Raw genomic sequence first — 23,144 nt, forward strand, 5'->3', positions numbered from 1 at the left:
AAAGAAGGAAGTAAAATATTGTCCATAAGTAATCCTCCTTGCAAGGAAACTAAGATATGTAAAAAGTTAAAAGGAAAAGAAAAACAAGCAAGCTTGTAGTTTTACATGACTTTATTTTGTGATCATTGCTATGGCCCCTCCAGTTTTATGTGGAATCCAAACAGGGATGTGTCTTTACATTTCAAAAATCGCACATACATTGGCTGCGATTAAAAGCATGGCCATCTTGGTGAGAAACTTGTTACACACTCTATTACACTTCCCGTATAAGATGTTATAACTGAAGAAATAGTTGTCATACTTTAACTTAAATAGATAATTCAGTTATTGAACAAGGTTGTCATGGCTTGTGTGTATTATTGTTCATTACAGTATTTTATTTTTTCCAGCCTCTGTCAGAGTTAAAACGGCAATGTTGGGCCAAGTTTGGAGGAGTAAATAACTCAGAAACACCAAAGGTAAGTTTTAATGTATGTTCTTATGGATTGCCATAATATAAGATGTAATTTCCCTATATCATAAAGAGATTAACATGTTCAAATGCCGTCTTTAAAAACCTCTAAATGTTAGGCCCCTTAAAACAACAAGCATCATCATCATCATCATCAAAACCTATAAATTGCCCGAGGAGCCAATATATTATTCTTTCTATTAGTTAGAAGGCGGTTTTAACATTACATTACAGGGGAAGTTTTTACATGTACACGTGAAAAATCATTGATATGCATCATCAGCATTGAAGAACAATATAATTTCCTAGGTGCCACTAGACGCTTGCATCATCGATATGCATGTTATTAATACAGCATATTTACATTGCATTAAAAGAAAGTTTACATTATTATGTAATAATTGTTCACACCAGAAATAACCTTCAGTAACTGTTTTTTGATGAAGTTGAAGTAGTGAATATTCCTGTAGTCGTTCACATCAGGCAATATTAGACATCTTTGAAGTACGGGAAGTCTCTTGTACAGTACGGTATTATTCACCAACTTTCTTCTACATTTTGTTTCAGAAAATCCTGATCATTTCTTCCAACAAATGTTTCAACGGAATTATAACATCAACTTGACTATCTTTTAGATCCATTCGACTACCACATAATTTCCGAACTCCGCTAGCTTTGACATACGTTTTATCATTAGCAACGCCTCTACAAGAAGTTCCATTTTCTTTTCGACTTTCAGATATCCCAGCCATATACATTTTAACATGTTTATTACGTTCACACTTCCGTTTTAAATAACTGACAGTGATTTTACCATCTTGGATTCATACTTGGGAATTGAAGAAACATTCCCCTTTGATGATTGTGTTTACACTCAAGGCCATCACAGTCTTAATGATATTATAAAAAAATGGATCCATTTTAGTTTTAAACTCTCAAAATTTCATGTTTATTTAATCTTCAAAATTGTTAATTCACTCTCTTTTAACATACTTTGGTGCATTATCGTTGTTTTAGATGTTATTGTATAATGTTTTACGAAATCATTTTTCAACATTTTAACCTATAATTTATAAGATTAGAATGTCTCTATATGTATTATTTTTAAGATTGATATAGGCTGATGATGCCCGTAAGGAGGGTGAAACATGTAACTATTTAAAGCATCTTTGACTTTTATGTATTATGTATAAAAAAATATTTGACCATATGAAATAGTTGATCATATTGTATTGTATTGAACAGGTGGACTTATAATATTGTAATAATACTTGAGACATACATCAGGCAATAGCCGAAGTGTTGGAATGATTTCTTCAGTAACCAAAGCGTTTTATTGAGCTGACTTTAGATGGGCTACTTATGTTGTACAGTTCTATAATTACTTTCTCAGCATGTTTATTGAATGTACAGGGGTTTAAAAAAAAAAAAAAAAGAAGAAGAACGCATGGTATTGTATACGTTTCTTGCAGGTACACTTTTCTCAGCAATAATTTTGAATGTATAGATATATTGTTTGTTGTGGGTATCCTTGAGAGTTTGTATCTTCATGGGAGATGACAGTACCATTCATTGGGAGGTAATTGCAGTTGATTCCTTGGGCGACTGTGATACATAAACTAAGAATCACTAAATTGTACGCTTAGTGCCGATTTCAGCGGTGCCAAACATGTCACCTGTGAACCCTGGAACAATGGGAGAGCATGCATGAGTTGGAGTGACCTAGGAGTGGGAACGAAGCAGCCATGGCCTTAATTAAGGTACAGCCCCAGCATTTGCCAAGTGTGAAAGGGCTGTGGCAGTGGGATTTGAACCCACTATCTCCTGGGTGCAAGCTCACAGCTGCGCGCCCCTAACCGCACAGCCAACTCGCCCGGTGATTTTAGAGACTAGTCGCTAGATATGGAGTCTTTTTTAGTAATTCAGTGTTAGAATTTCAAAACAACTAGTGACATTTCTAGAGATTTTAGGAGCCATTTGGAGACAATTCTGTCTAATTTTAATTAATCTCAATACAAATAAAGTAAGGGTTTTGTCTGTACATTGCTCAGAATTTAAAAAGAAAGATATTTCTGTACCGGTCGTCACCACAGTAACAAGGGGAAATGCACGTTTTAATTTTCTGTAATTTCTGTTTGTCTGTACACTATGTGTGTATGTATGTATGTATGTATGTATGTATGTATGTATGTATGTATCTACGCGTGTCACAAGAAAGCGGCTGAAGAGAATTTAATGAAAATCAGTATATAAAGTCGGGGAATAAGTCGCTACAATCTAGGCTAAAAATAATTTTATTCACGCTGAGTGAAATGGTAGTTTAGGGGAAGACCTAAATTTAATTTTAAAATATTTATCTTAATTATTGGCCCTATCGATAAATACTACATAACTTAAGTTATATATTATTAAATTTCCTATCATTTATGTATTATAAATTTTTACTATACCGGCTATGATAAGTGATATTCATGAATTTGAATTTTTGTTGCTAAGTCCATATCAGCACCGAGGTACAAGAAAGTGGGTGAACAGAATTTAATTAAAATCTGTATGTAAAGTGGGGGAATAAGGAACTACAGTCTACACTACAAATAATTTTATTCACCCTGTTCGAAATGGTGGTTTAGGGGAAGGTGCCAAAAATTTAATTTATTTAATTACCTATCTTATTACTCATATCAAAAAGTATTACATGAGAAAAGTTTTAGAGAATACAATTTCTGCTTATTTATGTCTTATTCAGTTATATCGTACCGACTATAATAATATTGGTGGTAATGGTGATTAAATTGTGAAGATGATTATAAGAATGAGATAAAAGTCATGAAGGAACGATCGCTTGAATAATAACACGAGGGAGTCATGAAAGGAAGGAGGACTCACTTTACATTAGATGCTGTAATATCACAGAGTCAGAAGAAAATTAAACGTGAAGGCCTTCAATACAGAAAGCTCATAGAATTGATCAACAATAACATTACATTGACCAATGTTTGTTGTGATATGCTTTGTGTATTCTGCTGCCATTTATCTCTGATAGATGGGATTACTGCTGCGTACAGCACGCCTGAATATTGGCGGGAAGTAGCTGGGGAGTTAGATCTCTTTCTTCTTTAGCATGCCATTCCTCTGGTTCATACATTTTCCGATACTACTGGTACATAACACCAGTGGCATGTGATGAACACATTAATTACCCCACCTGCAAAAATGTGTTTTAAATATAAGCAATCTTAGCCCCACTACAGTCTCTAAAGTCAACATTACCATTTTATAAGGCTGCATTTTTCTTGGAAAGGTCTACCTGAGAAAGAGCTTTCAAGAATATTTTCAACCATACATTCGCACATACTTCCAAATCAATATTCATGGCAGTGACGACACCATCATAACTTACTGTAAGTTTAAAATCTGCTATAGATTTTCATCCGGTGGCGCTTCGTGATAGTACTGTCATGGTTTGCCACGTAAATACACTGCGACTAACAATTTGTTTGTAACTTAAAAAGCCTCATTTAAACTGAATCGGCAAAATTTAACTGATATTTTACAGTCGCCAAAGTTTTATAGTTTCACTCGCCTACGGAGTGTACGTGCATCAACGACAAACGAGGGAAAATATTCGCCCCAACGTATAATACACACACATGTTATATTCATGAAGAATGCCACAGAACTCGCAAAATCTTGACCTATAATCCAAGAGGAACTCTACAAAAATTCACTATATACCACCAACAAAGAAAACCAAGTACAAAATTCTTTTATTTTGCGCTTAGCTCTGTGTTCAAGCTGGGTAACCTAAATATTTTTCTGCAGCTATCGGAGTACATACTTTACACATGCCATCAATGAATTGCTTGAAAAAACTGTATGTATGCCAAACCCAAGAATGAAATATATTCTTCTATATTACAGTACAATTGATTTCAAAAAATGGCTCTATTTGTATTGGCAAGGTGATGTGCAAGTGGCTATACTGTTAACATATTGATATTTTTCTTGTAATCTCTAGTGTGTAGCACTGAACACTTCAAGTGTCAAGTATTAAATCTAACATACCTTATCCAAGCTAACTGGCCTGTTGTCATAAATTGCTGTTGGGAAGTGTCCACAGCCCCACCCCGGTCCCAGGATAAGGAAGCTTCAAGTGCATGCGTCAACCAAGCGACTTAAATTTCACTGGGGTAGCTCTCTTTCGCGCCAGCAAGGAAACCCAGCTCGCTGAAGAACATGAACTGCTGTAGTGCGAGCAGATTGTCGAGACAGCTGTACTTGGCTTGGTTTAGATGTTCACAATTTTTTAAACATTATAAAAAGCGTTCTAACGAATAATAAAATGTTAATACAAAGTTACTTACCCCAGCAGCGGTGGGGTAGATGGGGTTCGGTGCACGCCATTGCATAACATACTGGATCATCATAGTATTCCAGTAGGTATTGAATATCCCTACTCTGAGGCAGTGATTGGAATGAGCAAAACGGAATAATGACACGGGAGTGTTCGCGGCTGTCTGCGGCCTGGTGATTCTAGCTCTGGAACTTTGAACTGTTAGATTGACACCGTAGTACTTTTCGTTAAAAGTGAGAAAATGTGCTGTTTTCCATTTTATCGAATATTTCATATGACAACATTGCTTTTAATCGTGACATTCGTACTGACGTCATTGTAATGACCTATGTTGACTTCAGTTGGGAAAACTATAAGGACAGTCTTTCTGAGAATTCCGTAGCGAAGCACGCGTACATCAGCTAGTTATTTGATACAAATAGCATTGTGCTTCGCATAATCGCGCGGGCGCTTGATGCAATATATTAATCTATGCATTTGCTAACTAGTGGCATCTAAGTGCATGACTGTGGAGCATGAGTTCATACTATTTTCGTAAGGCTAATCAGAGACTGCTCATCTCACTAGCACACTTCCTGTGAGTGAATAGAGATGTGTAATTTTTAGCTTTGTAGCCTTATATAGCAACAGTCGGCCTTTGAGACAATAAGTGTTATAAATATATAATAGTATTGTATTGCGCAAGACATTTAGAATAAGCACTTTTGACCAATTGCATCTCCTGATTTCTCCTAATTTTTCCTGATTTTCATATCAGAATCTCCTGATTTTTGGTTTTGTGAAGTTGGCAGGTATGTGTTTATTTGGATTTAAAAGTGCCAGGATAGAACTGTCATATTTTCAAAAGAATTATGCTTAAGGATGATGTAACACTCCCAGAATGGAAGAGAAAAATAAAGTAGAATCGTAATGATGCTGGAAATAAAACTGTAGTTGTGAAGCTAAGTAAAGTTTCAGTTTCTTGGCCACCTGAAGATATGCTTCTTGAGTAAGGTAACAAACTTTTGAGTTTCAGTAACTGAGAAAATTGTTCCTTAGACCTAAACCCAGAACTGCATGTCGAGTTCTTTGACAGCTCTTAGCAGATGAAACGAGACATTCCACTGGCACCGGGCGAGTTGGTCGTGCGGTTAGAGGCCCGCGGCTATGAGCTTGCATCCGGGAGATAGTGGGTTCAAATCCCACTGTCAGCAGTCCTGGTTTTCCATGGTTTCCCATTTTCACACCAGGCAAATGCTGGGGCTGTACCTTAATTAAGGCCATGGCCGCTTCCTTCCAAAACCTAGGCCTTTCCTATACCATCGTCGCCATAAGACATATCTGTTTTCTGTTTTTGTTTTTTTGGTGAAAATTTGAATTTATAATTCCACCTTTACAATACTATAATTGTCTATATTAAAAAGACTACATTAGATTATACTCGTGATACATGTTTCGTCCTCTTATGGGACGTCTTCAATCACAAATACAAAACATTAAAAATAAAATGAGGACACATTGAAATAAGTAAATAAAAAGTGTTTGGATCCAGTGATGCGGCGTAATGGCGTCTTGTCAATCTTGAATGTTAAAATGGTGCGGCATGAACATGATATGAAGCATCAGTACAACTCCACCTCCTAATCAAAGAAGCTATTTTAATGTGGCATTACCATCACACTTGTTTTATGTACAATATGCATATAATTTTATTCGCACAGCCACTCGCGTTGTTTTATAATGGGACAATTCGTTGTTTATAACAACAGTTTAACCTGTGATTTTAACTGGACTTCATGTTTCATATCATGTTCATGCCGCACCATTTTAACATTCAAGATTGACAAGATGCCATTACGCCGCTACACTGGATCTAAAGACTATTTATTTACTTATTTCAACGTGTCCTCACCTTATTTTTAATGTTTTGTATTCATGACTGAAGATGTCCCGTAAAAGGACACAACACGTATCACGAGTGAAATCTAATGTAGTCTTTTTAATAAAGACAATTACAGTATTGTAAAGGTGGAATTATAACTTCAAATTTTCACAAGTTGATACTTTGACAATACAGGCTCTAATATGAAATTTATAACGTGCAAGACCTATCTGTGTCAGTGCGACGTAAAGCCACTAGTATTCCACTGGCTAATGAAGGTTTGAAAGGTGGAACACGGGAACACTTGGTAAATATCAGTCATGAATTGCAGATGGGATTAAATGACAATGACTGGGCATTACTACCGGCCAAAAACGAATACACTTTTGTTTACAATAAGGGGCTTAAGTACAGTGTGCGAATTCAGATTTTTAAATATTTTTTTAGTGTGGATCACAAAATAGAAGTGATTATTATCCATTATCCTCTCTCAGTATTATTTGATCAACATTGTATGTAAAGCTAGCAACACTGAAACATGAACTGCATTTTGACTGCCCCAGCATTTCGTGGTTTTACTACTAAGCTTTCAATCTTCTAATGCTTCCCTTGTAAGTGACTTTTGTTCTTGTGTTAATAGCTTGTTTTCTGTAGTTCATTTGAAGTCATTATCAAATCTTCGCTCCAGTAAGGTAACGTGCAAGACCTATCTGTGTCAGTGCGACGTAAAGCCACTAGTATTCCACTGGCTAATGAAGGTTTGAAAGGTGGAACACGGGAACACTTGGTAAATATCAGTCATGAATTGCAGATGGGATTAAATGACAATGACTGGGCATTACTACCGGCCAAAAACGAATACACTTTTGTTTACAATAAGGGGCTTAAGTACAGTGTGCGACATCAGATTTTTAAATATTTTTTTAGTGTGGATCACAAAATAGAAGTGATTATTATCCATGGAGAGTTGAATGAATACTTGGCTCCCTAGTCATCTCTCAGTAATAATTGATCAACATTGTATGTAAAGCTAGCAACACTGAAACATGAACTGCATTTTGACTGCCCCAGCATTTCGTGGTTTTACTACTAAGCTTTCAATCTTCTAATGCTTCCCTTGTAAGTGACTTTTGTTCTTGTGTTAATAGCTTGTTTTCTGTAGTTCATTTGAAGTCATTATCAAATCTTCGCTCCAGTAAGGTGGATGCAGGTGTTTACAATTTCATTTTGTCCTGCCCATCCACAGCTGCTGATCTACATTTTGCTGCCAATTAACATCACGTTTTGTAAAGATTTTGAAAATTTTTTTTTTAACCATCACAAAGTCTTCCTCTGGGCCTTCCTCTTGGGGTCCCCTTTGGAGCCATCCTTCTATACGTCCATACCCTCATAATCTGCTTAATTCTAAGATTTCCAACAGACTCTTGTTTATTTATTTGTTAGATACATTAGGGCCATTTTACAATAATGTAACAAATCAGATAACAGTCAGTATAACCAACAATATTATGTATCAACCATAAATTAACAACAGTAACAATGTAACAAGAATGGCAACAACAACTGGCAAGTGCCGGTTATAGAGTTAGCAAGAAGAGAGGTCATGGGTTGGAAGGGCAGAAGAAAATGGAAACCTGGAGAAGACTTCAAAGGAATCTTTTAATTGTGTGTTTGAAGGATAAAGGTGAGATTATGTCGATATCGGGTAGTGAGATACGAAGAATAGGGAGGCGGTAGAAGATAGAACATTGTTGCAAGGTTAGGCATAGGCTAGATATATCACTCAAAATCAATTGCTACTGATCTGCATTTTGGGCAGTTGCCCAGGTGGCAGATTCCCTGTCTGTTGTTTTCCTAGCCTTTCTTAAATGATTTCAAAGAAATTGGAAATTTATGAACATCTCCTTTGGTAAATTATTCCTATCCCTAACTCCCTTTCCTATGAACGAATATTTGCCCCAATTTGTCTTCTTGAATTCCAACTTTATCTTCATATTGTGATCTTTCCTACTTTTAAAGACACCACTCAAACTTATTTGTCTATTAATGTTATTCCATGCCATCTCTCCACTGACAGCTCGGAATATACCACTTAGTTGATCAGCTCGTCTCCTTATTCTCAAGTCTTCCCAGCCCAAACTTTGCAATATTTTTGTAATGCTACTCTTTTGTCGGAAATCACCCAGAAAAAACCGAGCTGCTTTTCATTGGATTTTTTCCAGTTCTTGTATAAAGTAATCCTTGTGAGGGTCCCATACACTGGAACCATACTCTGTTTGGGGTCTTACCAGAGACTTATATGCCCTCTCCTGTACATCCTTACTATAACCCCCAAACACTCGCAAAACCATGTGCAGAGATCTGTACCCTTTTATTTACTATCCCATTTATGTGATTACCCCACTGAAGTTCTTTCCTTATATTTACACCTAGGTTCTTACAATGTTTCCCATAAGGAACTTTCACCCCATCACCACAGTAGTTAAAACTGAGAGAACTTTTCCTATATGTGAAACTCCCAACCTGACTTTTAACCCCATTTTTCGTCATACCATTGCCTACTGTCCATCTCGCATCATTATCGTCATTTTGTAGTATTACATACATACAGACTAACGCTAATAACAGAACAAGATAGACACTCCATGGCATTCGATTCTAACCATTGAGATTTACACAACAATCTGGAAGACTACTGTTATAGCATTAACTATTTCAACTTATACATCGGATAAATTTTCAACGTATATTCCATTTCAACGTATTCTCACCTGAAAGTGTTTTACCCAATTTAACTCAAGAAATAACACCAATTGTTTATTCCTGACCTAATTTCTACAATAGGAACATATGTTTTGTACATATCTTTTTCTTCAATTCTGCTTGAAGTGAACACGACAATAACATTGACTTTCACCAAAAATTAAAAGAAGAGGATTCATTTCAATTCCAGACGAATGCCAATGTATATTTTTTAGACAATATTGTAAAAATGTACAATAGTTTTAACTTGTGTTTGTAACATTCGCATCAAACTTTCTAATCATGATATCGAAAATAACTTTTAACATCACAACATCTCATTACAATTTTATATGACCAATAATTGTAAACGTACTTAGTTGTAATTATTTGTTTTAAGGTTATTCGATTGTGCTGATGATGCCCATTAAGAAGGGTGAAACATGTTCACAACCTTTCCATCATTTATAATTATTTAACCACAAAATGTGGTATTGTAAGTTTTGACTAGGTTAACATTAAATGTATATTTTGTAAATTGTATGTAATCACTATCGTCAATACGGATAAAAAATGAGATTAATGACTTGTAATTTTGTAGTATGCCAGTTGTGTGTTGGAGTTTGGGCAGTGGGGGGGAACGGGTATGGGGAAGTACATTGGAAGAATTTTGCATTTCATATAGCCATTGATTATTTTATGTAGATAACAAAGATCAGAAAACTGTTAATGGCTTCTCAGGTCAAGTATATCCAGGTAGTTCAAGATGCTTGATTTAGTTGTGTTCTTAAAAACAGTATTGTGAGTCTTAACAATGAATTGTACTTGCTAAGTGAAAATACTATTTAGTAGAGATAGTTTGTGATAGCAGGTGAGGACCAAATAGGGGAACAAAAGTCAATACTAGGGAGAACATACTGTAGGAGATGAAGTATAATTTTAAGGGGTTAATATCGTTAATTTCAGTGAACCTGTAAAGAATGCCTAGGCTATGCTTAGCTTAGGATTTTGTTGACTCATTAGGAGCTGAAAAGGTCAGTTTCCAATCAATTATAACACCTACATCTCCTACCTGAGAAGCCAATTGCAGTGTATTTTCTTAGATGGTATAGGCAGTGTTTATTCCTGGCTTCAGCAATGAAAAAGCTATTGTGTTACACTTCTTAACATTGGGAGGAAAGTTCCTTTTCTTAAACCAGTCACTATATGAATTGAGAACTGTCTGCAATTCATGACAGTCGTCAGGCATAGACACTTGTCGTAGGATTTTCAGGTCATCGGCGTACAGGAGGAGGGAACACTGTCTATTTTGGGCACAAAGAATAATGTCTTCAATATAGAGCACAAAGAGTAGGGGTCGAAGGATACTGCCCTGAGATACACCTGACAACACAGATAACCATGATGAGGCAGATTCAGGGAGTACCACTCTTTGTTATCTGCCGGAGAGGAAATTTGTTATCATTGACAAGATGGGGCCATAGGTATTAAATCTTGTAGCGAGCTTATGAAGAAAAAGTGCGTGATCCACAGAATTAAATGCTTTGACCAGATCTATTATAGATTACATCTGAGATTTATTTTCTATTGCTGAAATGATGTGGTGATTTAGAACTGTGAGGTTAGTGAGGCATGATTTTCTGGGAGTGAATCAGTGTTGTTCAGCAAATAGATATGGCTTTGTGAAAAAGAGGAGTCAACAGTGGATTATTCTTTCAAGGGCAGAAGATAGTATTGGGATGATAGATATAGGGCGGTATGATGAAATACTATGTTTGTTGCCGGACATTCTCATTCCTTATTTTGTCTCTCTCTGTCTGTTGAAGGCGAACAAAGTTAATTTATTTCAGTGGCCTGTAGGTGACTTTTTGCAGGTCCAGTCAAACTTGCTTCATTTGAAGTGACTACCGGTAATTGAATTAGATAATCACCGTGGCTGAATCCCATGTACCTCAGGAGCTCTGAACACCTCCAGAAACGTACTCTTACAACCATGCACAGCAAAGACAGAAAAAAATATTTATCAAAGTGGTAGAATGCTGTGGTATAGAAAAGGAGAACTGCTGTTTAATTTTTCCACTCAGCAAGTCTGTAGAACAAGCTGCTGATGTTTTTACAGGAAAAAGTATTAATTAGCATTATAAGGAGAAAAGGTTATTTCGAGAGCGTCTCATACCAGTGAATTTCTAAATTGTGGAAAATAGTCTGATAAAGATTAAGCAATGCTTTCGTGTGTTAAGTAACTTATTTTCCATTAATGAATAATAGTAATTTCGACATCTTGGATATTCAGCGAGAGGGAATTTCATGATCATTTGCTTGCCACTAGAGCTGAAAAGTCCCTTTAAACGCCTATGTCAGATAGGTGATCTGAGCATGTATTATATAGGATCTATTTCAAAAAAGTTTTATAGCTGAGTGAATGAGGTTGTTATATTGGAACAAATGCTTTGTCTTCTTCTTCATTTCGAATCAGCCATCTTTAGGTACGTCAGATCAATCACTTCTTAGATGCTTGTGCTCTTTTCTTCTCCCAATAGTTCTTCATTCTAACTGATCTCCTCCTCCTTTCCTCCTCTGATGTCTAAATTGGTTTTCTGGTGTTGATCTTAACTTGGAACCTCTTAGTTTTGTCTTTGGTCACGGTTTTGGCTGTACCATTCGTTAACATGAGTTCGGTAATCTTAAAGTCTCTCAGATCCTTTTCAACTTCCTTAAACCAATAGGATTTAGCTTTTTTTTTTAAAGCCCAAGATGTGTTTAGTTAATCTGTCAGGATTCATTCGTAATATGTGTCAATAGAAATCAATACTCTTTTTTTTTTTTTCATGGTATCCGAGAGTATCTCCGATTTTACGTAGAGGGATTCGTTTCTATAAAATTCTTGTTTGTTATTTTGTAATTTGGGACCCATGATCTTCCTCAACATTTTCCTCTCCTTGATTTCCACTTTCGCCATTTGCCCTTTCCTCCCCATGACTAGTGTCTCTGCTGCATAGAGTGCTTCGGGCTTAATTTTGGTGTTCCAAGAGAGGGCTTTCTTATTGTATATTTTTAGTTTTCTGGAAAGCTAGTTCCATTTTGGTCCTTCTCGCTTCCATTCCTTTCCCTTCAAGGTTGTTCCATTCATTTCATTCCCCTAGGTACTTGAAACTCTTCACAAATGCTTCATTTTTGTTGTATTTTTAAAAAAAACCTGGCACAACAGATCTGAAGGGCCTTGGTCTACCAAGTGACCGCTGCTCAGCCCAAATGCCTGCAGATTATGAGGTTTTATGTGGTCAGCACAACAAATCCTCTCGGCCGTTATTTTTTGCTTCCTAGACCAGGGCCATCATCTCACCATCAGGTATCTCCTTAATTGTAATCATGTAGGTTGATTGGACCTCGAACCAGCCCTCAGCTTCAGGTTAAAATCTCTGACCTGGCTAGAAATTGAACCCAGGGACTCCAGGTAAGAGGCAGGCGTGCTACCCCTACACTGCGGGGCTGGCTCATTTTTGTAAAGATAGGAACAAAATGTGGAATCATGTAGTAGAAGTTTCTTCATAATTTGTCTTGTATATATCTATCATCTGTTGGTATTTTTAGTGTCTTTATACTCAACAAGATATATAGCATATGGTTTTTAGTGCCAGAAGTGTCCGAAGACATGTTAGGGGCTTGCCTGATGCAGGTCTTTCTATTTAATGCCCATGGGCGACCTGCACGTGTGGATATGAGATGATAATCATGATGAAAAACCTGGTGTCTGCACAATGTTTACTCCTATTGAATAATACCAAGGGGTCTGCTCAAGGCTTAACATCTCCATCCAATGGACGAATCACGATCAACAGCGTCTATATTCCCTCACTCCATATGAACACTGTGGAGAAGTTTTGGAATGAATCCAAGCTTTTGGTATGCAATCTAGTGATAAAAAATTGTATACCACCCACCATCTCTCCTACCCTACCAACCAACATTCTGATGGTGAAAATTTCTTCCACAACAGGACTCGAACCAGCTAACCACGGTGTCAGGCCATAGAGACTTAAAACAATATCAGTCATGACCACCAGGCGCCGATGAGAAATAAAATATTAAAACACAGAATTACGATTCTCTACATACTTTACATTCTTGCCACGTTACCACAAATTTTACTCATTATCATAAAGTGCATGAAAGGGAGCCACACACATCGAGAGAACCACACGTTTTTAAATTTGCCTTTATTTCTTGTTCATTTATATGACTTATCAAGTGATTGTTCATACTGAGTTCAATTTACTACTTCTCACCATATTTGTTCCACTCTCTTTGCTTGGGAGTACTGTGGAAATGAACACTGAAGCAGCATTCTTCTACCTCCCCAATCCCCACTTCCCCGTGAAGCCGCTCAATAAAAATGGCATGCTTAGTATCTGTTTCAGTCAGCCAGTAATGTTATGCAAATAAATTCAAAGAAACGAAGCAAAATTGCCATCTTCTTAAACAGGTTGTGCAGATATAATAATGTTTGTAGTGTCATGATTGATGTTTGTTTTTGAAGTGTTTTTTATTAATAATATGCCATGTACACTTTTATGGTCTTCTTGTTTCACCATATTCTACTGTCTTTGTAATTCAAGAAACTATTGAAAAAGTAGAATTTGAGATTTGAGTAGGTATGGTGTGCAATATTGTTTAATTCAAATTCATGGTTAACTCCATTTTTTTGTGGATGCTTCTGGTCCGAATGAACCAAGTATGGCATTTTTGTTCCTTATTTTTTGATGGAGGCTGTCAATGAGTATGTGGTTGTAACTACTGTAGTAGCAACTGCCAGACACTGTTTGGTGTATAGTTCATTGTAAACTTGAAATATGAATCATATAAATCTGAATGCTGAGTGCTTTTATTGTGTTGTGTTGAATGCTTTGATGTGTTGTGGACCAAGATATCAGACAAGATAGGCTGTCTGTATTTTGTTTCTTGTCGAATTTTGTGACAACACTGTTTGCAGGTTGAGTGATTTATTGGTTTCATATTCTTGTGTGTACAGTAAGTTTTTGTATAGTCTAATGAGTTTCACCATCCAAACAAAGTATCTTACATCTATCTGTGTTTCTCACCCTGTATCGATCAGTACAATATTAGATATAGATGTTGATTCCCATAGGGAACCTCTCGTAGTGTATTGGCACTGCCGGTGGCTCCAAATAACCTATGCAGTGGCCTGTACGGTATACACTAGCCATGCGTCTTGGTAGGTGTGCTAAGTACCAACTGATGAGCCCAACTTAACACACGGGGGCGAAACATTGGCAGCCAGGAGTGAGTTAGCTGGAAATTTTATAATGTCCTGACGGACCATTTATATTGGCAGTACAATTAGACTTCTGTGTAATTAGGCCCTGTCCATTTACATTAGAGGGGCAATTTTTTGTCTAAGCTGACACATACATTCATCATCATCCAATTTGTTAACTCAGAACATCAACTTATATTTTCACTACATATATTCTCCTGTCTCCCTTTCATACCAAAAATTGTTCTCACTACCTTCTTGATAACTTGCAATTTATAAATGAGATAGGTAGTTTGTATCCAATGAAACCATTTGCTTTCATAGAGAATTATTATTAGTGTAATTTATTTTCTTCAGTCTGAAGAACGACCAAATATCAAAGGTGATGATCAACCTCTCAGTGAACTGGACAAAGTGCGGCAGAAGCTACCTCTAGATGAAGAACCATCTGAGAATTCTAGGATAAATAATTTGGCTGCAAAATCTTTGGTAAGTTTTGTTAATTTCTTTACTTAGAAGAAATGTTTGTATCTTGCATTCATCGGCCACTACTTGTTTCTGAGAATGTTTTTCTCCTGCAATTCTTCTTAAAGTCTGTTGGCTCTGTGGAGATGTTGCTGATGACTGATCAAGCCAATCTTCGCATGAAACATGCGACCAACTACACAGGTCACATCTAAAGGTGGGTAGAAGATGGGTTGGATCTGATGTAGTTTCTGCTTTTCATGGGTTTCAAATTCTTGTCTGCAGCATGCCTGCTCAAACAGTGAGACACCTTCTGCAGTAATGTTGTGCCAAAGAAAATGGTTTTGTGCAGTTGTTGCCTAAGTGGTAGCATTTACGTTGGTGCTATTCATAGTCTTCTTAAGCTGGTCTTTATAATGGTTTGAAGGAGCACCTTGAGGCCTTTTGCCATGACCAATCTCACTGTAGAAAAGTTGTTTAGGCAGTGTGCTATCATTCATACACTGGATGTTACCAACCCATCTAAGCCGATGAGTAATGATGAAGGCTTCTATGCTGTTTATGTGCGCCTTGTCAAGAACTGCCACATTGCTTATGTAGTCATCCAATTTGATGTTCATGCATGTCCTACATTGTAGAATCTATATCCATTTTCTGTTTAATTACATGTGATATTACTTAACTCTCACTGTTTTTCTGCTTAGTTGAGCCATGTTTGGTTCCTGGCTTTGCATTGTTGGATTTAAATCATGGTATATTTTGGATCAGGATCAATTTCATAAAGACAACTGATGAGAGAAATCAGTTCAAATTACTCTCAGTCCTCTCTTCAACTTTAGGAGAATGCCAGAATGTTGACATTCAGGCCACAACTGCTCCCTTTCCAATCTTGGCTGAGTTCATTACAAATATGCACACTGACCAGCAGATAGTTGACAGACTTATTTTTTGTGCTAAGCCAGTGGTCGGTTAGTGATTCATCTCCTGTTCGATGTTATGGGAAAGTAATCCTTTGCCGTTGATTGGTACGTAAGAGTGCTTAAATGCTAAAGATCTGTGGGGAATGGATTTGCTGGCAGGTTTTAATGCTTTTCAGGTCTTTCTGAAATCTATGAAAACAAATTATCACAATTAAAATGTGGCTTTTGACCATGATCGACAAACCCTAGTGTGGAGCAACAATCTTTACTGCACACTACACTTTTTTTTTCCTACTTGCTTTACGTCGCATCAACACAGATAGATCTTACTGCGACGATGGGACAGGAAAGGGCTAGGAGTTGGAAGGAAGCGGCCGTGGCCTTAATCAAGGTACAGCCCCAGCATTTGCCTGGTGTGAAAATGGGAAACCACGGAAAACCATTTTTCTGAGCTGCCGACAGTGGGGTTCGAACCTTCTATCTCCTGAATACTGGATACTGGCCGCACTTAAGCCACTGCAGCTATCAAGCTCGGTCACTACACTTGTATTATCTCCTCTAGAGAATAACGAGTCAGCACTCATGCCATTAAGTCTTCATGCAGTAGGGAAAACCCTAGCTAGTAGGCAGACCTGCATAATACTTTTAGAACTCCAATGGATGAGACCGCTCTTGATGTCATGCACATAAGTACCATAGCTGTGTAGTCCCCTACTGCTAGTTAGTTGATGCAGTGCTGCAGTTCATACACCAAATGAGTATGTTTAGTTGTTGTTTATTGCGTAGTGTGAGAAGTGGAGTGGAAGCAGTGCTGGACAGAATTGAACAAAATGTCCATGAGCTGAAGAAAGGTTTGGTGGCAAGAGTGATATATGGGGAAAATAATATATTGTATTAATGAAAAACAGGGAGAACCCAAGCTGTGTTCATTGTTCAGGTAATATTGAAGGGAAAATGCAGCCAACATAATGTGTCATAAATGCGTAAGCAAACAGACAAAATTATACATTGAAAGAGATCAAAAGAAGACATGACGATAACGTTTGTGAACTTGTACACTTGACTAGAGATCCACTATGTGAGTGGGACTAAATTATATTCCATGTCCCCCAGTTAAGTTGGATCTGGACTTCAATTCTCAAAGGACAGTAATAACTTTCGAAATTACAATTCGATGATTAAAAGAAAAGAAGAAAATTATCATCACACTAAAAGAAAAGATAATATAACTTGGGTCAACCCTTGAAAAGATAAGAAATAAACCTTGGGATCACAATCCTTGAAAACCAAATTAATCAATTTAATTAGTAGAGCAGTAGTGGGATAATTAACGGTAAGTTGAGGCTTGTTTCTCGACACGTCTAGTATAATTCACAGAAATAACCGAAGTGGCAAATAAATGTTACCAAGATTTAGGCGAAATAGAACCCAATAGTAATTAAATTAAATCATAGGAAAAGAAGACGTATTTCAATTTTAGAATTAGTAAACTGGAGTACAATACGAGCCCACACACCGGATCAAAGATACAATCGACAGCCATCAGCTGTTTTTTTCAACACACTGAAACCATCTTTGTTTACAACAGTTCCCATAGAAACGAATCACGTGTCGCGATTAAAGCATGGCTTCAAAACATTATCAGATAGACATCGACCAAACAACTCCAACTTACCGATTTTCATCTGTGATCCACCGAAATAACGCTTAACTATCTGTTACAAGAAGTTTTGAAATGAAAATTTACCAACACATAAGAAATCTGAGTCCCGATTTTAACAAAATTACATCTTATTAACGCCAGAGTAAAGGCTACCGCGTCATAAAGAAATTCCTCTTGATAACCGTAGTTTAAAACATACTCGCAATTCAAATTTTTTGACTTGTTCAGTCCAAACCAAAAATCTTGAGGATTGTGGAGATACGTCGGTGGGAAAGGGTATTCATGCAGATTTCATCATGCAGGGTACTTACAATTTCTCGGAAGCAAATATAAGTTGATAAACAAACCACAAATCCAACTAGAATTTGTGGCCGGTTGGCCACAAATTTAACCAGGGTCGAAAATCAGCCACATCTCGCCCGTCTTCATCTTATTGATCGGGTTTCTTTTAAAAAACCAAGTATCTGCGACGAAGTTCCAACAGTTTGGCTTCACGATCTCCAACAACAACTAGAAAGAAAAAAAAAAGCAACTACGCACATATTGTCGAACTCGATAGATAATTGGCAGAGCAGCGCTGAACTTCACGCTGTGCTCACAGATGGCAGTAGGATGCAGTTCAGATGAAACGCTCAGTCTGATAGCCGACTTTTCTAATAGTAAGAACACCATAGTCTACTGTCCATCTCACAACATTATCGAGGTCATTTTGCAGTTGCTCACAATCTTGTAACTTATTTATTACTCTATACAGAATAACATCATCTGCGAAAAGCCTTATCTCTGATTCAACTTTACACATATCATTGATATATATATAAGAAAACATCAAATCAAAATCAAAATCTCTTTATTTGCAAGTGAGGTGTCTACCTCGGTGGCAAATGGTACACTAAAATACATTATTGTCAAGCACTAAATATTAAATTAACAAGAGAAGAAAATTTTTCCTATAATACAATATTATACAATTTACTCTAACAATGTTTTCTATTAAACACACAGCTCATCCTTAATAAATTTATATTGTTTACAAAATTCTAATTATAATATCTCCTGTACTACTTACAAATATAGTCAACTGATATACAGTATGTGGAATTGCTTCAAATGATACTATAAAACTGGTATAACATTAATATTTACATTGCATTTATTTATTTACTTTTTTTTTTTTACCCGTTCTGGATCCTAAGTAGCATAACAACCTGCTGCGTCTTAACCAGAGCCCCTTTTGCCACCACTTTTCAGAGTTCCTGAAGGGCCTTCACAGCTACCGTAGCGGTCCCAGGGCCCTCGAAGTCCCCACTGTACTTCACCCCTACAGGCAGTCCCCTACTTTGGCTGTCCAAACTCCTTAGACCAGGCGATGGAATTAATTTAATCACACACATTTATTATTTACAATATCCTGCACTGGTCGAATGCCCTCTAACATTTAATTTATTATCTCTGTTGCTGTTTATTCTCTTCTTGAATATCTGTACAGATTTTGGAAAATGATCAAACACTACCCCTGGTAAACTGTTCCACTCCTTCACACCCTTCCCAATGAATGAAAATTTACCCCAATCGCTTCTGCTAAAATTCCTTCTAATTTTATATTTGTGGTCAGTCCTGCCGATATAATTATTTTCCAACTGAAGCCTCTCACGGGTATCTCCCCATGCTTCTTCTCCTGTATAGGCTCTATATAATCCTGTAAGTCTAGTTTTCTCCCTTCTCTTACTTAAAGTTTCCCACCCAAGTTCCTTTAACATTTCTGATACACTACTCTTTCTCCTGAAATCCCCTGTTACAAATCTTGCTGCTTTCCTCTCCACACTATCTATTTCTTTTATTAGGTATTCTTGGTGAGGATCCCAAACACTGTTCGCATATTCCAATAATGGACGAACCATACTCAAGTAACTTTTTTCTTTTAATTCTTTGTTGCATCCTTTAAGTAGCCTCATTATGACATGTAATGATCTGTATGCTTTCCCAACAATGTCATCAATATGACCCTTCCAGTGCAAATTACTTTCAAATCTCACACCTAAGTATTTGCACTTGCCATCTTTTGGGATAACTACCTCATCCAAAGTATATTCAAATTCAGTTTTAAAGCTCCTGTTTGTAAAAGTTGTAACAGTTGATTTGCCTCCATTAACCTTCATATTATTTTCTTCAACCCATTGTCGGATACTTTCAAGGTCCCTTTGTAATTCTGAACAATCCTCAATGTTGTTTATTTCTCTATAAACAATTATGTCATCTGCATACAATCTTATTTTTGATGTTATATTGTTCCCTAAATCATTTGCGTATATTAAGAAAAGTAACGGACCGATTATACTACCCTGTGCAATTCCCTTCCAAACTTTCGCTTCCTGAGATACATTATTTCCTACTTTGACTTTCTGAACCCTTGAATTTAGAAATGCTTTTATCCAACGTGTAACCCTTACGTCCAATCCTATTCCCTCCAATTTCTTCAATAATATTCCATGTTCCACTCTATCAAAGGCTTTGGAAAGATCTATGGCTATGCAATCTAACTGACCTCCTGAATCCAAGTGATCTGATATGTCCTGCTGAAATCCCACCAGTTGTGCCTCACAAGAAAATTCCTTTCTAAATCCATACTGGCTCCTCATGAACCAATTTTTATCATCACATATCCCTCTGATGTACTTCGATATTAAACTCTCCAGAATTTTACAAACTATACTGGTCAGGCTGATTGGTCTGTAGTTCTCTGGTTTCCTTTTATCACCCTTTCCTTTATAAATTGGTATTATTATAGATTCCTTCCATTCCTTTGGTATTACACTATTATTTATGACATAGTCAAAGAGAAATTTTAAATAAGGCACTATGTACCACCCCATTGTCTTTAATACCTCCCCAGTAATTTGATCACTTCCTGCAGCTTTTCCTTGCTGAAGCAGTTGGATTTCTCTGAAAATATCTTCGTTTGTGAATGAGAAGCTTCTTGTTTCCCTCTCTATCTTCTGTTTTGGTTTCCAACTCTTGACAATCATCTACTGAATCTCTAAATTCCCTACTAAATAGGTTTGCTTTCTCAGTATCTGTTAAATAGTGTTCAGCCCCTTCTCCCACCATTGTAGGAATTTGGACTCCTTTTCCTTTTTGATTCCTGATATATGAATACAGCTTTTTCCATTTCCCTTTGTGGTCATTACCCTCTTGTAGTATGCCATTCATATAATTCTCTCTTGCTTCCTTTTTCACTCTATTCAGTTCCCTCATTAGCTGTTTTCTAGTTTCTCTACTCTCCCTACCCTTTTTGATTTTCCTGTTTACTATTCTACATTTTCTTTTTAATTTTCTTATTTCCCTTGTATAATAAACAGGGTCTGAGGTCATTTTACCCTTCTTAACAGGTACAAATCTCTTCTCTCCTTCCCAAATAATTCCTTTAAACTTAGCCCAAAGTGTATCCACGTTACCCCCTTCACTTATCCAACAACTGAATTGTGATTTAAGGTAAGTCCCAAATTCGTCAACTTTAGTTTTTCTGTACAATTTCTTGTCTTGTGTAACCCTCTTATTAAGCCTTTTTGGTACGAGTCCTACATCCATTATTACAGCCTTATGGTCTCCTATTCCTTCAATTACCTCAGTTTTATCAACAATTTCCCATGGTTTAACCAAGAATACATCTAGTAAGTTATTGAGACGAGTCGGTTCTTGTACTACTTGTGTAAATCCTCCCTCCCAAATTAACTTATTTGCCAGTTTCTGTTCATGGGCTTCACTTGCAGCTCCTTTCCATTCAACTTCAGGCAAATTTAGATCTCCCCCAATTATTACCATATCATTATTATTGTTTTTATGAGTATAATCTATTATTTTCTCAAATATTTCCATGTCTCTTTCCTCTCTTCCAGGCCTGTATGTTCCTATAATTCCCACCTCCTTCATATTATCACAAACTAATTTTACCCCTAATATTTCATCCCTTTCATCGGTAAACCATTCATGTGAGCAGTAAGTTTCCTTCACCAGAATAAACACTCTCCCTCCCTTTTTATCTCCTCGGTCTCTATGATAGACTGTGTACCCTTCTGGAAATGCTTCTCTATTACCCGCCCCTTCTCTCAACCACGATTCCACTCCTATCACCACATCAGTCTCATAAGATTCCATCAATGTACCGAATTTTAATTGTTTATTTACTACACTTTGACAGTTTACCAAGAGCAATCTCAGACCCCCTTCCTCCCTAAAACTTGACTGTTGCAATTGGGTAACTTGATATTCCTTACTATCCTGAGTTTCTTTTTCTAGTTGACTGAGCCAGCTTGAAGTACAGCTGGCTCTTTCTACTAGTTTTCCTGGTCAGTATTATAACTCAAGGGAGTTGCCTGTTTTACAGTACATATCTTAAGATTAATAAAATCTAGAACAATATTTGCTATCTTTCGTTTACCTGAATTGTTTAGATGGAGGCCATGTTTTGTATAACAGTATCTCTCAAAACTGCTGCATTCAATAACCTGAGTATTCCGAAAATGTTTACAAATTTTAACAATATCTGTATTGACCTTGTCCACTTCAATGTTCACACACGAGTCTCTACTCAAATCATGCCTGTTGGGCACGTTCACTACAAAAACGTTAGTGTGGGTCAGCTTCCCTAGTGTATGTTTAAGTTGTGATCTTACATTCTTGGCGTCGTCGCGAGCTACGTCGTTCGTCCCACCGATGATAAGCACTGCATCGCCGCTCCCGAAGTTCCTAGTTGCTGCTTCTACGTTTTCCACAACACTGCTGATAGAAGCTCCTGGATATATTTCTCCGGTTGCTGCTATATTCTCGTCGTTAATCACTCCTGCAATTCCCCTTCCTTGGCTATCACCAAACACAGCTACCTTCGCTGATTTAGGCCTAACTGGGTCTTGAATCTGAATTCTAGGCCTAAATTTTAAACTCGGCATGGCAACGGATCGCGATGATTTGGTTTCACGCGCGCGATCACTTTCTTCCAGGATTAAATTATTTAGGGCAGAAAACCTATTTCTAATGTTTATTTCCGGAAATTCAGTTGTAGATTTCTTCTTAGCCGGCCATCCACGAACTACTTGACACCACGTGCTCGAGTTTGTTACTTGTACCGGTATATCACTCGAAGAATGGTCAGTCCCAAATTCTAGCGATCGCAGTCTTTCTTTTAATTCTTGATTTTCAACTTTAAGAGTCTCATTGTCCTTTTTTAGAATGTTTATAATTTCTAATGCACTTTTATATTCCTCATCGACTGTTTTCGGTGCTTCGTCAACGTCGTCCCCAACAACAACATTCCGAACACACTGCTCACAAATCCAGTCAACATTTTCATTAGTTTTTACGTCTCTAGGGCAATTTCCGCACTTGTAATGCCACCATCGATCACATGAATCACACG

General features: G+C 37.0%; 1 protein-coding gene across 1 annotated transcript in view; it reads left to right on the forward strand.

Moving 5' to 3' along the window:
* mus101 (mutagen-sensitive 101) overlaps window positions 1–23,144 on the forward strand; it is a 508,677-nt gene that overhangs the window by 342,519 nt on the left and 143,014 nt on the right. Inside the window, exons 18-19 of the mRNA XM_068224988.1 lie at window positions 390–458; window positions 15,041–15,172. Of these exons, the coding sequence (XP_068081089.1) occupies window positions 390–458; window positions 15,041–15,172 (201 nt within the window). The remainder of the gene's footprint in view (window positions 1–389; window positions 459–15,040; window positions 15,173–23,144) is intronic.

The sequence above is a fragment of the Anabrus simplex genome, chromosome 1 (genome assembly GCF_040414725.1).
Source record: "Anabrus simplex isolate iqAnaSimp1 chromosome 1, ASM4041472v1, whole genome shotgun sequence".
NCBI classification, from domain to species: Eukaryota; Metazoa; Arthropoda; class Insecta; order Orthoptera; family Tettigoniidae; genus Anabrus; species Anabrus simplex.